Genomic DNA, 18,102 nt, shown 5'->3' on the forward strand with positions numbered 1-18,102 from the left:
TCTAAAGTTAGAAATGGTGAGACTTTGTGTAAGAAATCCACAGAAATAAATTTAATTGAACTCTTTTATTGTCTCTGACCCTCAGGACATAAGAGCTACAAAGCATTTGCTCTGCCATTTCTATGTTGCATAGTTAATGAGGTTTTCTTCCTTTCTTTCTGGTCATTTAATTTCATTTCAGAGCAAGTGTGAAATTGTATGCAAATGTTACACTGTAATATTAAGACAGGTTTTTTTATATTGTTTTGAGCAAACAGGATTCCCACATACTCTTTTGACATTTCAGTAGAGGCACTGCTGTTGCATCATAGCTATTTTAGTTATAAATTACCTCAATTATCTTTATTTATTATTTCTTTCTGGTAGTGTTTGTGCTATATTATGTGCTGTGGAAGTATAATAATGAATCCTTATTCCTACCTAAATTTCAAATAATAAGAAATATACTATTGCCCCAAATTTTACAACTTTTAACAAGTAAATATGTGGAATAGACAGGTTAAATAGTCTACTGTTCTTTGAAAACATTTCATAACATTTATGGAACTTATTATTTCTAAATGTGTAAACTTATTTGATTTGACACTCAACATTAAATACGATTAGTAAAAACATTTATTTACCCAGCAGAGTAGTGGTTAAACTTCAAGCTGATTTGAAAGTAGAAAGGACGGTTACACTGTAGCCCAGGCTCAAAATTCAATGTGTTCATATTTTACAGATTGTTTCAAATGGATTTATTAAAAAAAAAAAAAAAAGTGAAAATAAATTGTCATAACACTTCCATTGAAAACTACTGTGATTGTTACCCTCAGAGATTATCACAGTTACCTTTAGAATATCAGAATCCAAATTCATGGACTACAGTTCCATATTTTAAAAAGTATATGCATATTCATCTCAGATGAAGAATTAGCTTATCATTGAAAGTCGTTGAGGATAAAGATTGTTTAGAATTCCAGCAATACTATTATGAAATACATTCACATTTTCAATTTTCAGGGAATATCTGTAAGGTACATGTGCTTAGTTATTAATAAATAAAGCATGGTAGTTTCACAATTACATATTGGAAATTAATAAAGAAGTGTTGTTATGATAATTTTTTAAGGGAGGATTAACAAACCTCAATGTTGTGCCCAGTTGTGTTAATACAAGGGCTCCCTCCAATGGCGACAAGTTACTTCACATAAAATTTATTGCTACATATAGATGAATGAAACGGAAATAATGTACATGGAAGAATTAAAAAAAGTACTTTGGTAGTTTACATTAAGATATTTTTAATGCATGCATTAGTCCCTACACCGTGACATCTAGGCAATGAAGTAACTTTTCATTTCAGATATGCTGAACATGAAAAAAAAGAAAGAAAAAACAATTTTATTAACCACATTTCCAAAGGAGCATGGCTAACGGGCGATAGACCTCTGCTGGCTAGCAATAGCCATTCAAGGGCCCTAGATTCACACTCTACCTACACACCCCTGCAATGCTGTTGAGTAAATGGGGTGTCCAACTGCTACTGCTGCAAAAAGAAACAAAAACCACAAACTTTTGTTGTTAGCTTATTTTTTAGATATTAAAGTCTTTTTCTTCTATATTAATATGAAAGCAAACTGTTTCAAATTTTGTTTCTTGAAAAGAAAAAAGAAAACCAAAACAAAAACCTGAACAACAACACAGAAAGACAGGAAGAATTCCTATCACTGGGTCCCTTCACAAATGTCAGCTGTCACCTTTGATAAATTACCTGGTAAGTGCGGTCTCATCCTCTCTTCATCTCCTACTTCTGGAACTGTTCTCTTATGGAAAGGTATGCTGATATTCCGCTCACACAGTGAAAGGCAAAAAAAGAGAAAGAAACATAACATAATATCCCAGTGGATAAAACACTCACCCAATGTGAAGAAATACCAGAAAGACACTGAAAGAATATTGGTACAGTTTACCCCAGTATCCTGTTTTTGTCTGACACTGATGGAAAGCTGTAAGAACAGCGTGAGGATTTAGTCAATGCTCACAAGGTATGGTCTCCAAGCCAGCTGTGATTCATGGCTTACTACTTCCCAGGAAGAGAAATCAGTAAAGATGACAGAAGTGGTGCAAAACTGCACCACTATCACCAACAGCACACATCAGAATATCCAAATAATTTAGCTTTAAGATCAGGATTGAAATAAGAAAACTGAAGAGGAAAGACAGGCCCAGCATTTTTAGAGAAGAAAAACAAAAGTTTGGGCAAAGGAAAGAGAAAGGAGAAGAGAGGACTGAAAAGAGAATGTTTCACATGGTCAAACATCAACTTAATACCAAAAGAGTATTGAAAGGAACATATATCTCTGAGGGGTGGTTTGTGTGTCAAGTCTTTGGTGCACTTCCTTACATTGCATTGGAGATGTTAACAATGTTAGCCCCCACAGCACAAAGGACGTGGACCTGGAGGTCTGAGCCTCACAGAGGTTCCACTGGGATTTCAGTCTGGCGTCACGTTATGAACTCTGTTCTTTTGCCTCCCACCACCTGGCTCAAAAAAAGTCCACACAAAAACTCCATTTTATAATGTGAAACCAAATACCGCAGAATCACAAAATGGTTGAGGTTGGAAAGGACCTCCGGAGGTCAACTGGTCTAACACCCCTGATTAAGAAAGGTCACCTAGAGCTGGTTGTCCAAGAACATGTCCAGAGGGCTTTTGAAGATCTCCAGGCATGGAGACTACACAGCCTCCTAGGGAAACCTGTTCCAGGTCTCTGGAAAAAAAAAATTTCTTTACAGTTAAAAGTTTTCCTTATGTTCAGACAGAACTTCCTGTGTTTTAGTTTATGCCTACTGCCTCTTGTCCTATTGTGGGACACCACTAGAAAGAGCTTAGCTCCATCTTCTTTATGTCCTCCTGTCAAATATTTAAATACATTGATAATATCCCCCCTGAGCCTCCTCCTGTCTATGCTGAACAGCTCCCTCAGCCTTTCATTGAATAGGTGATGCTCCAGTCCCTTCATCATCTTTGTGGCCCTTTCCTGGACTCTCTCCAGTATGTCTATTTCTCTCTTGCACTGGGAAGGCCACAACTGGACACAGTAATCCAGATGTGGCCTCAACATTGCTGAATAAATGGGAAGGATCACCTCCCACCACCTGCTGGCAATACTTTGTCTAATTCAGCTGAGGAGATTTCTTTGCAATAATGACACATTGCTAGCTCATGTTTAATTTAGTGACTTTTTACTTCCCTGTGCTGAATGTCATGAGGTTTCTGTTGGTCCATTTCTCCAGCCTGTTGAGGACGGCAGCACAACACTCTGGTGTACCAAGTGCTCCTCCAAGTTCTGATGTCACCAGGAAACTTGCAGAGGGCTCACTCTGTCCCATCACCCAGATCATTAATGAAGATGTTAAACTGGATTGGATCCAGTATTGACCCCCGGTGTACACCACTCATTATTGGGCTCCACATAGATCACTGGTCATCACCCTCTGGGCCCAGCTGTTCATATTTTCAAATATGGCAGAATTAAAGTCACCAGTAGAGTCTACACTTTTACTGTACTTGTGTACAATAGCCAAGTATTTCTTTTGTATCTGCTCAGAGTAACTAGTAACTTTTACAGCCACAATTATTAGAAAACTCTGCCTAACAACCCTCATAGTTCTTCCTTCATACCTTCTATTTAGGCATTCAGTTCTGTTTTGAGGTTTGATGCACCACTGTGAGGAAAAGTGATGAAATGAAAAAAGTCTGTCAAAAAGTCACAGATGAGAAACTTTATATAAGAAGGATGACACTAACAGCAGTATGTAGCATGTCCATCTGATTGCTGGGTCATTTTACTACAATGGAATAACATGTTTAAAATTATTTGGATATTATATCAATATTAATAATTTCCTTAGCATTAGCATTACTAGACTTGGTTTACAGAGTGGAGAAATGAGGTTGTTCACAGGAGACCTAGCACAGAGAGTCTACAGAGAAGTTTTCAACTGAGAAAAAGTAGTTTCTGAATTTCACCTTTTACTTCCATTTAAGCTTGTGATATTCACCATTTAATAAAAATTACGGGGACGACAGTCATCCTCCTTCCACTTTACTACTGCCAAAGAGGAAATTGCAGTGATTTAAGTCTAGGAGGTGGGAGATAGTTTGATGTAGATGATTCACCAGCTATTTCACAGTGTGCTGAACATTTAACCTGCTTTTTTCTAAATTTTCCTATCTGAGAATTGGTGGTAATGACAACATTTTTCAAGTGGTTTGACATTTACAGAGGTCTCATTAATTTTAATAGTTGTTTTCTTGTTTCTTCCTGTTCTCTAATATATGTTTGCAAATGCTCTTAGTTCAGGCTGTTTCAAGATCATGTATCTTCTTTTTAGTTAATATTATAAGTGAAACATACATTCACTGCTTACATAAATCTAAGTACCCATGTGACTTTTTTAGGAAGATATTGTCAGCAAAGAAAGTACAAAAGTAGAATGAAAAATAATATGGCATAAAATATAATCCAGTTATTGGTTGATAGTATGTCATGGCTTGCTGATTCCATTATTTTGTTTGAAGTTTAAACAATTTGGCTTAATTTGGTTTTGATGTTTATCTCTCCTTTAGCACTTTTAGATGGAAGATAGATCTAGTTTGCAGGTCTTTGGGAAGAAGTTCATTTTAAACAATGCTCAAAAGAGGGAATTGCAAAAGGAATTATTTATCTTTATAAGTTTATAGAGAAATTGAGTATAGTTGATGTATATTACACAGGAATTCCACTGGTCATAGCAATCTTCTTGCTGACCATTTTAATCGCATGATGTATTTCTTGCATCCTTAACTGCCTGTTGTCTTTTATGTTGTGAATTTTAGGAAATTTTTCCTGTTTGAAAGCTAGAAAATATCCAGAACACTTCTATGTTGCTAGAATTTGTCATTTTTACAAAAAAATAAAAGACCTTAGAGAAGTTAAGAAGCATGAATAGGCAAATGACAGGACCATGTAACAGGACATGGCTATGAGCTAGGTAATATAAACAAGAATATAAGGAGCTTGAGTTTTAAATCTAAGAAGAAACATCAGTAGATGGCAAAGTGGATTAGGTCATGGTCATAGTGGTCAACCAACAAGTTTAATGCAGTAAAGCATTCCCCTTAATGTGCTGCCATAAACAGTAGAAGATACTACAGGTGGGAATTGATACCTTGACCTGGAGTGTTTCAGAGAATCCTTTTGGATATTGAATAATTTGAAATATCTATCTCTATATATAGTAGCTACAGTTTTATTCTTCAAAAGATATCCACTCTCTTCCTGCTTTTCATCATAGTACATGAGAATAATTCACCTTGAGGTGTTCTATAATGAGCAGAGACACAGTTTAGTAACTTCTTATAAAAGGAAGCTGTATAAGATACCTATGTATAATGTAATATTTAATTAAATAAATTCCCTTTCTACATTTCTAGGTCACCATGTATAAAACTATTAGTAATGCCGTTGCAAAATAAACAGTGTTTTGAAACATTCTGAAGAGCACTCAATAGTCCATTTTTGTCATTTGTAATTTTAATAACACTCACAGATGACTAGTAATTAAATGGCAGATTTGTCTTCCTCTTGGTAAGTGAAATAATTTTCTATGAGAAAAAAAATAGTAATTTCAGTGCTAAAAGCTACAAGATTCCCATTCTGAACTCTTGATCTAAAAGTACAATAAATTATACTTTAATAACAAATTCTACAGCACAATGAATGAAGAGATATTTAAAATATAATGTTGAATGGTATTCCTTAAAACATTCTTAATGGACTGCAAAAACACTAAGTGAAAAATATAATTATAGATGAAGTAGTCTTTGAAATATCTTCTTTCAGAGGATTTTTTTTTAATTATTTTTGTTTATTTTTCAAATAACATGTTCCAATGGAATTGTACTTTGTGAATCACATTGCTTAAGTTTATAACATTAAATGATGAAATCAGTGTGTTGCAAACATTTGAAATCTTTTAAGTAAGCACATTAGAAATATCTAGATAAAAAAAACCCTAACAAACAAGCAAAAAGGCAAACAAGCCCAAACTCCATTCTAACTAGGGAAGATGATAGATTCAGGGAACCATTAAATGAAAGGGCAAACATAATACTTTGTGCATAACATCAATATATCTGACACTAATTAGTCATAGGTGCAGCATGGCAATGATTTTAAGATCCCTCCACTGTTTTGCTTGGAAATCATGTCATAGCTATAGCTGATCAGACATTTTTCTTTTGACCATAGCATTGGTCAGATGATGTGCATAGCGTGCAGATGATGTACACAACGTGCAGATCATGAAAATGCATCAGAGCTTGCCAGATGGAGTATGGTCCTATGGAAACAGCAGAAGATGTGGAACAAGATATTTTTCTAGCCAGGTTTTTTTCTACCTATCTAGTCTATTTTAATCATGTTGTCATTAATACATACCATCCTTCTTTACAAAAGAGGTTATGATCAATCAAATTTATGAATATGTGCAACTGCCATGTGTTTTTGTCAATTTAAGATTACTTTAGTATAGTTCAAGTATATCTTCAAACAATTCAGAGACAAGACCTGGTGAAAAATGCAGCGAGCAACTTACAGCCCAGGGCTCCTCACTAGGATGTCACTGCTAATCTTTTATAGCCAACAGATCTGTCAGTTTTTGCATTAATCACTGATTATAACCCATAAAGCCCTGTCAATCTTTGATCATTTTATCTATGCAATCATTTTCTCCTAGCCATAATTCCAATCTGGAAATCAAGTAAAAGAGGCAGTTGTCTGTTACAGTGTTTTCTGCTCAGAGAAAAGGAAGTCCACGCTCATTTTTTTCACTTTAACCGAACAGGTCACACCTGTTGACTTTCAGGACTGACTTCAAAAGACTAACAATAGCTTCCCAAAGTGGTAATACCATAAGAAGGAAGAGTCTGAATGTTTGGGTCCTTGTACAGTGAATATTTTCTTGACATTGAAGTTAATTGTACTGTGTGCTAGGTTAACTTGAATAGACACTCCTTTTGTTACTAAGATGTAAATAGTTAAACTACTATATGAACTTGGATATAGTTTAGAAGTTATGGGAGAAAACAATTTGTTCTGAACTCCCTTAGTTCTTAGAAGAGCTCAAGATGGGTTAATCTTGCAGCATTATTAGAGTAGTTTGAATGATGCTCTAAGGTGAATGAATTGCCAGTAGCCTACTGGGATTTCTATTCTTTTCTTGATGACCACTGACACTAATACCAACTACAGTTTTGGTGTGTAACATAAACAGAAAGACTTGTACAGGCCGTTTGGCATGACAGCGTTTCCAAAGCATAACCAACATCATGCAACAACAGCAAGTATTTTATATTAACAGCTATTAGTTACTTCACACTGAATTTGTCCGCTGCTTGTGTTTGTTTTGGTAGTAGAATTCATAAAACACATGACGAAGCTCTTGAGGTACACTAGTACCTCACTGCTAAACTTTCTCTTCTGACAAAATTATCCATGTTGGTGTCCTGTTCCAGTTCTTGTCAATAAACATGAAATAAGAATTTGCATCTAAGTGTACTTACTTAACATAGTAATATTTGTATTTAATATGAAGTAATATTTTTAATAAATATCATAATATTTCTTACAATGGGTACACAACATAGGTAAAAACATTCCGCATATTATTTACTCTGATAGTATGTTTTTACAGTGTATATATAGTATATTATATGGTAAAAGTTGCATTTGTAAACAAGCATCATCTGTTCTACGTGATCTGAAGTATGGCTCAGTGTAGTCAGTGCATGTCTCATACATAACTTTGCCTATGGGGGACTTTTTGACTGGCTGAAGAAGGTTTAGACATGATGCTGGTATTATCCCTGGTCTAAAACCACATTTGCTTTCTAGATAGAGGATGGAGAGGGAAACAAGAACTTTGTTTTACCTTATCTTGATTGATGTAAGCTTACCTTCACAATCGTTCTGAGCTTGGTGATGCCCTTCTACACACAGGATTTAAACTTACTAATACAATCCAGAGCACATGTGTGATTTCTGATACCTTAATGAACTGAATAATTCTATCTTCAAAGCAGGGTTAAAATACTTCAGGTAAAGAAACTACAGGGTTAGAAATTGAGTAGGATGGTTAAAAAAGTTTGAGAGTAGGCCCTCATATCAGGCTTCAGTACAGCCCAGGGTACTTTTCCTCTGTGGAATAAACCAGGCCGTGAAGAGCTATCTACTTAGACATCTATGCTGCTGATTGTCCGTGCTACTGGTTAAGGCTAAACTGCAACATAGTGTTTCCATGTTTCAAAAACGGCACCCTTTGAGAAAGATGGTGCGTCTTCATGCCATTAAAAAGCAGCATAATATAGCATCTGTAAGAGCATCAGCTAAGATTCATTAAGCAGTTATATTGGAGGGGTTAGCTTATTTATGAAAACAAAGCTTATTATGTATAACATTCATATTAACTAAGGGTCAGATTGAGTCTTTTTAACCATCAGATGCCTGTGTATGTTGTGAGGACTCTGCATAATCTAGAATAATGGCATGTTCCCTTCAAGTGATTTGGCACAAAAATGAAGTGATGTAAACAATCTGAAAAAGGCAGGGGTGGGAGGAAGGGAACTTATTATATGGTTATAATTGTTGTGTGTTTAAAACAATTGCTGGATTGGACCATAAAACAGTAATTGCCTGTAAAGACAGGCATGTATCTGTCACGTTGAATATGCTTGTCTTCTAAAAAGCCTACAAGCTACTTCCATAGGCTTCAGGTATGCCCTTAGTATTTGTAGTCTGGAGGAAAAGCTGTCTGATTGCCTCCCCTTTCTCTTTCTTGTGAAAAGGATTAAAACTGAAAAAACCCTCAAACTATGTATTTTAACCTTTAGAGTGTTTAAAATCAAGCAATAAAGACCCATTTAATACTCAACTCGATACACTTTAAAGTGTGTTCTTCCCAGATAAAAGCTTTGTAAAATGACAGCTAAAAATATTGATTTCTAAACTGACCATTCTGAATGGTTTAAGGAGTAGTTTGAATTACTTTTAGGCTGTTACTGAAGTCAAAAACCTGATTTTAAATTAAGAACACATGGGTTAAGTATACCCTGCAGTAAAAAATCAAGCAATATGCATTCTGTACTCAACAACTAAATTTCATGAGGTGGCTGCCCTCCAAAAATGATTTTGGAAAAAATTTAAATCTTAATCGAACACTTCATTTGCTCACAGTACTTAAACTTCTGAGGCCTGGGTTCTGGTTCAGTCAACAAACTAATTGGCACTTTCATTGGTAGCTATATTTGTTGCAGACTGCAAATAAGGATTTTATGGGACAAGAGATCTGGAAGCGTCTTACCCTCCAAACAGCAGCTCTTCCCCAGTGTTTGTTTTAGCATGTTTCTATCTTCACTGGCTGCGATAGTGAAACTATGAAGCACGAAGCTGAAAGTAGTGTGGACATTCAGAATCACTAACTCTCATTGTTTATTACTAGCTTAACAGGTTAGCTGTAATGAGCCCATTCACTAGCTGTTTTCTTATTTCTTTTTTTTTTTTTTAATTGAATGTTCAGACCTTAGAATTTATTAAATTTTTTTACTAGTACAGGGGACAGAAGGGGCAAACATTCATGTACAGGAGGATAAATAATGAATGCAATGAAGCTCAATGATTCAAAAACTTATGGAAAGAGAATCTGCGTACCTGAAGATCTTGGTTTCTATATACTTCTGCATTTGCAACATCTACGGCTTATACCTATAGCAACAGTACTGTCCATATATCCAGAAATGTGTAACCTTTTTAATTCTTCTCATAAAAATATTTCCAAGAGCTATTTCTGTCTAATTTATCAGATATTTAGATCAAAAATGTTTGAACAAATTCTTTTGCTTCACATATCACAAACATGCAATGAGGAAAAAAACACAAAACACCTGACCATGTAACTAACAAAATCAGAATATATTCTCCAGTCTTTAGGATGCTAAAGTTCATGATTACAACTCTTCATATTTTTTACATTCTTTTTTACATTTCTTTATGTTTCTTTATGTTTTCTTTATGTAACAAAAAGGGAAAGTAGTCTTAACAGTTAAATACTGCCAAAAAAAAGTTGCTATGATAATGCTTTTTTTTTTTTTTAATCTCTCACATGGGAAGAAAATTTGAAATTTAGATATTTCTTTTTCAACAGAACACTGAATTAAAATCTTTTTATAATACTCTGGATTCTTTAGTTGGAAACCAGAGTCTTCCAACACCATGGTCTGGCAGTATAAGAACTTTTTAGATTAAACATATTACACATCTAAAACACGTTTGCCATGAAATTTATCTAACATTTTGGTAAAAGCTCACTCTATTGTCTTATAAAAAAGTATTAGAGGGTACAACACACCAAAATGCCAGGATGTTCTACACATTTTGTGAAAGGAATATTTGGGTTTGAAATGTTTCATTCACTTAAATTTTAGAAGGTGTGAGATTTTTCTATGAGTGTGGTGTCGGTACTAAACACACAGACCACTTAACACTTAATCCAGAAGAATAATCAGGATTATTATTATGGAATTCACTGACAATTACATTTTATTCCTGTGCTTACCTGTTTGCCAGATGAGGGTATAAAATGAAAAGATCAGTAATACTTCCATATATTTCTGTATTCAATACAGTTGTGGCTGATCTCTTTTTCATTTTCTTCTAGGCCTTTTCTGGAAACACAAATGCTGACAGTGTTGTATACTATAAGCTTCAGCATTCCATTAAAGCAAGATTTCTCCGTTTTGTGCCTTTGGACTGGAATCCAAATGGCAGAATTGGAATGCGCATTGAAGTGTATGGATGCACATACAGTAAGTGTTTTCCTGAATCAGCTAAATGAAATGACGATTCATCATTGCCTTTTGCTGCCTAAATTACACTTGAAAGTAGATTTCTAACGTTAAATTTAATCTTGAATAAAACTGATTCAATAAGTCTATGTGCAGACTTCGCTATTTCTGCATCATCTAACAATATGTGATGCTTATTTTCCAGTGCTTTCTATATTGGAGTGAATGGTGTGGATGTAATCCTATAACTGATTTGCTGCAAACTCTATTTTTGATAGTCTGAAAAACTGCATCTTAACATGGTGTACTTGCTACATGAAGGGCGAAATGTGGAAAATGTTTACAGTTTTGAATATACATGGTCTTGGTCCTGAGCCAATAAGAGTAAAAGTAGATAGACCCACAAATACACAATTGAAGGATACTTCAAAGTTGTTATATATTTAGGGATATTTTTAGAATAATTTTTGTGTCATTAATAAAACATTAATAACTGATATAAGCATTTGGAAGACAAATGCACAAGTGTTATGGCTGTATTGATCTGCTGGACAATGTAAATCTTCCTGTTATCTTCCTGTTGCAATTCTTCATCCCCAGACTTTTTAAAAAATATTCCTCTCAGCAAGTTGTTTACTGTTTTTTATTCTCCACATCTTTCCTCCATGAGGGAAAGAGAGTTTATTTTAAGAAACCCCTTTAATTGCCTGTTTTAAGTACTTCATCTGTTGTTTTTTGTAGGATTTTTTTTTCAACTTTTATCCTTAAGTCATGCTTTACACTGCTGATCTCTTCTGAATGGTCTCCATATCTCTCTCTTCTATTTCCATTCATTAGTATCTGACTTTAAACTGAATATCAGTAAGACACGTCTGGGTTTTCTGCCTTAAACTTGGCTTTGTAAAATGAGTAAAAGACCATGAACTAAGGATACTGAAAATTTCAGTATCTATCTCAGTATCTGGCTGCAGGAGATTAGGTCATCTCAGAAATTAGGTAAACTGCCCCATTGCAGAGAACAGACAGGTCATGCCAGGAGAAAGGTATGAGAAGCTAAAAACACACAGAATTCCTCAGTGACATCTGCCTGGAGACTAGAAATATAACTTATGATTCCTGGAACAATCTAATGATACTGCTGTAACTGAGGAATGTGGCCAAGATTCAACTTACCCTCAACTGTTTTAAGTACCAGGACTACTAAAAGTAAAAAATGGAGGCTGAACAGATGGCTTCATAATTCCCAGCTGAAATCTCATTTGAGTCTCACATTTGAAATCTCTTCTCTGTGGTACTTGATGAGACTACATTCTTTCCTGTCTCTAAGCTTCAGTGAAAGTCAATTGGCTTTCCTTCTTCCAAGTCCTTTACGTTGTGCATTCAACAATTTTTAAATAGTTACTCAATGTCTTGTTGCCAAACACTTCTAAGCTGAAGAGCTATCTTTTGCACATGCCTAAAATCTAGATTTTAATTATCTATATTCACTACTCTAATTTTCTCTATCACACCCTGCAAGGTATCTTATGGCTCTCTTCTGTGATATCCTCATTGCCATGCCAATGGAAAATCTAAGAGTTTAAGGGACAAAAAGAGAACAGTGTCCATGTTACTAAAAATAATAAAACATATAGAATAAGCAGTTACACAGTTAAAATATTTTTTTGTGTGGTCAGTAACTACTTTTGAAGAAGATTATATATTTTTCTGTATTTTAATTATTTCATACAGGATCAATCCTATAGATAGCTTATAGAAACAAATAAATGATAGCTATTTTCTAAGATTAGGTTGAATTTAAAAGAAATATTTACTTCATCCATTATCTGATGTAATGCAGTACATAAAGAACATGATAGTGTTAAAAATACAGAAAGGATTTTTTAAGGATTTAAGGATTTTTTTAAGGTGGTTAAGATTTTCTCTGTATTAATGATATTGTGAATTCTTAAAATGCTTATTTTTTCTATGTATAAATGCTTTCATTTCAAATGAATTGCAGACTGTTTATCACCTCTTTATTTATTTTGAACATCTGGAATTACCATGTGCTTTTAGTAGTTCAATTCAGTGGTTGCTGTTGAAGACAAACCAGGTGATTATAGTCTTATAGTTCTAAAATATATTTAATAATTTGAAGAATGAATTCTTTCTCTCCAGTCTTGTCCTCCATTTATCAGACACACACAGGACATGTAGTTATTGTTACAGTAATTATGCCTGGCTGTTTCTGAATTGTTATGTACTTTTCCAGGCAGGACCAGAAAATAAAGAAAAGCAGAAATGCCAATGATACCTACTTTAACTTTGATTCACACTTTCCAGATTTCCCATTTCTCATTCTTCCCTTCAGAGAGATTTCACTGGGTCTTATATTGTAAGAGTAAGCCACTTTCTTTCCATTTACCATCAAATATGTGGACTGTGTTCTGTATTCAAGTGCAAATGCAGTAATTTCTTCCTTCAGTCTTATCTGTTGCAAATTTCACAACTAAAACTAAAATTGCAAGAATATATAAAGTTGATCTCACTATTCCATAAAGTGATACTGAAAAATGCATATCTGTTACATCTAAAAGAAGTCATTACTATCTTAACGAAGTAAAGCTTACAGGACAACTGTTGGCACTCCTTTCAAGTTGTTGCTCTGTTGTCTTCCAGCCAAATATGTGCTCTGAATAATTTAGCCTAGTATCCTCAGAAATAATGTTTCCCCTTTAATTACAGTCTCAATGAGTTTTGGTAATGTCTATGATAAATGTCCTTAGGATAAACCAGGATATTATGAGTTTTGTTTCCTTTTTTTTTTTTAACACAGAACTCCCTTTTTGCTAGAAACATTTTAGGCCAAGGACTGTCACACTTTTTATGTTTTTAAAGCATGCATCCAGAACAAGTCCTTTCATTTTTGCCTCTTAGCACTTATGGAATAGAAAGGCTAAATAAGGGTAGTCAGTTATGCAGTTACATGAAACATTACAAGAATTCCCCTGTATTCTTTGTGTTTAGTTCTTCTCCTTCCTCACTCTACTACCTCTGCCACATTCCTCAGTTATCTTACTCCTGTTCTACAGTCTTTTTCATGTAAGAAAGAAAGAAAGATGTTTCTACCTCCAGTTGATCTACTTGGCTTCATGTGGAGTGATACAATCTGCTTGTGCCATGACTACACAACAAACTGTCTGTGCTGCCAAAAAACCCCCACCCCAAAATCTCTCTTAGCCTCTGCCTGATAGTTCTTCCTATTTAGTGTGTTCAAAAAAGACTGATGAATCTCTACAGACATTTCCTGTGTCATGTCCCCGAAATGTCAGATTGTGACAATTAGGCCCAGTAAAACAGAGTTCAGGTTAAGCTATCCCCTGGCACTAAAAAAGGGAAATTGAAGGTCTCTTTGGCTTACTCTTTTCTCCCCTCATCACAATGCTCTCTTTCTCATTCCATCCTCTGAAAACCATTAGGCTAAAAATAGGAAAAAAAGAAAAAAAAAAGGCTTTTTCATATGACAGACAGAAAGATGAGTTTAAATGTGAAAATGACAACTGCATAAAATTGTAGGAGAAAGGTAACTGCAAACTAAATGCACGTTGTACATTAAAACATTGTTAGGTGCAGTGCCTAACAACAGGCACTGCAGATACTGTGATATCAAAACCCTCTTCCAGAGTCCTCTAACACTGTTAAATGTGTTGAGGCTTTCTGAGCATTCCCTTCATGTCTGGAATGTAAAAAATCGTTGGCAGTTACATCAGTCAAAGAAAGGACTAACCATCTTCATAACTGGGATAATGCGCTTTCAAGGGCTTGATGTGAATGTGATTGTAAAAAAGTTCATTTTAAATGTGGTTGATTATGAACAACTTTAATGTGATCCCCCTCTGCCTTTTTTTTTGCCCCCAAAAGGCTTTGTTTAAAGCAATACCTAAATCCTGATTTACCTAACTTTTCTGAACACCATGAACCTTCTCAGGTCTGCTTTCCCCAAAACTGGAAACGGCCAGAAAGCAGATTTCTCATTTTTGTACAATTGGCCAGGACTAAGGATGTCTAAAAACAATAAAAAATGCTAAATAATTTGCAATGTTTATTTTTGTTTTTCTTATAGAGCATTAGTATTAAGTTCAATTAATTTAAAGATCAACAAAAGTGAAATAATTTTTCAAACAAAGATATTGCAACTAAAACTTTTGCTTAGGATCACTAGAACTTGATCTTATGGTGTGTGAGGAGGCTTCCAGAATTTCCAGTTTCTGAGGCATTTCATCACTTCCAAAGGTATTTTCACAGTATACTAAGGATTTAGATTACATTAATTTGAGAAAGACACATTGTAAATTGTGGTAAGAAAAGATAAATGATCACAAAGCAAATCACCCTGTTTTATTTTCCTGATTTATAACAGCAGAGTAGAGAAAACCCATGGAGACTGATGTTCAAGTCCAGGGACTATTAGAAGCTGAGAGTAGTTGGCAAATATGAAAGAGGAAAATATTATGGCACCCTGGATATTTGGGCTCATTCTTTCTATCCTGATAACCCTACAGGAGACCCAAGCTTTATCTTTCACAACTGTTTCAATTTATTTCTAGTGGTAGTGCATAGATGGTGAAGACAAAACGTGTGTGAGAAATGTTGTAAAAATTCTGATTAACATCTGCAGCCCTTTCACGATCTTCATTCATGCATGGCGGTAGTGGGAATTTGGGGGGGGGGGCGGGTTCCACATTTGGACAGAGTAGATTTTGCTTCTTAGGAGCTAGTGCTGCAGAATAGTGAAAGGGATTTTGAAGAGCAGTGCTAAATGTTGGTTATGCTCTTGTCTAGATAACTAATAACAAGAGTACGTTCCCAATCAAAAAACCCTGCTGTTATCAGTACCTATTAAGAATATATTTAGTTAGCTGGTTTGATAGATACATAACAATCTACAAGTTCTATTACTGAAGTTTTTACTGAAGCTATTAAACTTCACATTCATAATTCAAATTTAACATTGATTAATGTTTTTACTGTCCACATTCATTCAATGACATAATGAAGTAAAATAGTTAACCTAAGATTCATTTTTAGGTAGAATGTCATATTTATTCATTGTACATTTGGTAAATGAATTCTTCATAAGTAAGAAGTACATTATCAAGATGTGAAAAAAGTCAAGAAACTATATTTAAAAACATAGCTGCATTCACTGGCAAGAGTTTTTGAAAATGGAATATAAATGACTGATTTTAAGTACCTTAGTTAATTTGAATAGAGTTCATTTCCATGCTGACAATGTGGAGAAATATTTTTAGTGAAATTAAATAAAGTTAGTAAATAGATAACAGGCTTCTGTTGACTTACAAGAAGTCAACCAGTCAGTTGAAAAATAACTTCATATTTTAGTGAGTGTCCTTTATATCTTCATTTATTTCACAGATGTATCTTTCAAGGGTAATTACCTTCTTCTTCTTTTCCTATGAACTGTGAATAGTCTATGTGCTTTTTATAGTGTTATCAGTTCCTTTGTGTGTGTCTTCAATCTGTTCTGATTTTGACAGATACTCTTTTATATTATTGGGATAAAATCAGTTGCTGCTTCTTTTCTTTTCTTTTCTTTTCTTTTCTTTTCTTTTCTTTTCTTTTCTTTTCTTTTCTTTTCTTTTCTTTTCTTTTCTTTTCTTTTCTTTTCTTTTCTTTTCTTTTCTCTTTTCTTTTCTTTTCTTTTCTTTTCTTTTCTCTTTTCTTTTCTTTTCTTTTCTTTTCTTTTCTTTTCTTTTCTTTTCTTTTCTTTTCTTTTTTTTTCTTTTCTTTTCTTTTCTTTTCTTTTCTTTTCTTTTCTTTTCTTTTCTTTTCTTTTCTTTTCTTTTCTTTTCTCTTTTCTTTTCTTTTCTTTTCTTTTCTTTTCTTTTCTTTTCTTTTCTTTTCTTTTCTTTTCTTTTCTCTTTTTTTTCTTTTCTTTTCTTTTCTTTTCTTTTTTCTTTTTTCCTTTCCCTTCCTTTCCCTTCCTTTCCCTTTTTCTTTTTCCCAAGTAAAGTGAAAGTATGTGACCTTGAAAGAAATTAGGTAAAACACTGTCATAAATAGAAAGTAGATTTCACTGTAGCACTGTCATGGGGCTGTAACACTGTACCTACCTTTTAGCACAGTCATGAGAAGTATGAATGTAAGACAGAAAGCATACATTCATAATGTAATAATGAAAATTCCTCAGTATTACTCTTTTTTTCATCTGTAAAACTTAGGAGTTTATTATTTTGTGTATTATAGTACAGAATCAAGCAGGTCAAGGGAGGTGATTCTGCCCTTCTACTCCAATCTCGTGAGACCCACCTGGAGTACTGCATCCAGCTCTGGGATCCCCAGCATGGGTCCGAAACATGGACCTGCCAGAGTGTGTCCAGAGGAGGGCCATGAGAATGGTCAGAGGGCTGGAACACCTCTCCTATGAAGAAAGGCTGAGAGAGTTGGAATTGTTCAGCCTGGAGAAGAGGAGGCTCTGTGGAGACCTTATTATGGCCTTTCAATATTTAAATGGGGCTTATAATAAAGATGTAGAGAGACTTTTCCAGGGCCTGTAGTGAAAGGACAGTAATGGTTTTAAACAGAAAGAGGGTAGATTTAGATTGCACATGAGGTAGAATTTTCTTTTTTTTTTTAATGATGAGGATCATGGGATGCTGGAACAAGTTGCCCTGAGATGTTGTGGATGCCTCATCACTGGAAGTGCTCAAGGTCAGGTTGTATGGGGCTTTGAGCAACCTGATCTAGTGAAAGTTGTTCCTGCCTATGGCAGGGGCATTGGAACTAGATGATCTTTAAAAAGTCCCTTCTAACCTGAACTATTGTATGACTATATGCTATGAAGATGTCCCTTGAAGTGTGTCCCCAGCTCTCCCCACTGCAGGTGTTGGAGGCCTGCCTACCTGCCTGTCTGACCTGCTTTCTAGGGTGGTTTGCTGCTTGCTAGGGACATGGATCCAGGATATTGTGAAGAGACTGTTGAGGCTTGTCCAGCCTTCAGACTTTTCCCTTTTGCTGCTTTTCCATGTGGGCACCAACAGTAATGCCAGGGGAGACTTACTGTGTACCAAGCATGACTACATGTCTCTAGAGGCAAGGGGCAAGGGCACAGGGTGTAAGGTGGTGTTTTCCTTGTTCATGCTGACAAAAGAGAAGAGCTTGAGGAGGACTGGGTGGATCCTTTGGATCAATAACTAGTTGCACATCTGGTGTCAGCAACAATTATTCAGATT

The 18,102-nt window shown here is 34.9% G+C and overlaps 1 protein-coding gene across 2 annotated transcripts in view; it reads left to right on the forward strand.

Moving 5' to 3' along the window:
- The window catches only part of CNTNAP4 (contactin associated protein family member 4), a 260,580-nt gene that overhangs the window by 143,240 nt on the left and 99,238 nt on the right, over positions 1 to 18,102 (forward strand). For both annotated transcript variants that reach the window (XM_052778474.1, XM_052778475.1), the window contains exon 4: positions 10,741 to 10,888. In XM_052778474.1, the coding sequence (XP_052634434.1) occupies positions 10,741 to 10,888 (148 nt within the window). The remainder of the gene's footprint in view (positions 1 to 10,740; positions 10,889 to 18,102) is intronic.

This window comes from Harpia harpyja, chromosome Z (genome assembly GCF_026419915.1).
Source record: "Harpia harpyja isolate bHarHar1 chromosome Z, bHarHar1 primary haplotype, whole genome shotgun sequence".
In the NCBI taxonomy this organism is placed as follows: domain Eukaryota; kingdom Metazoa; phylum Chordata; class Aves; order Accipitriformes; family Accipitridae; genus Harpia; species Harpia harpyja.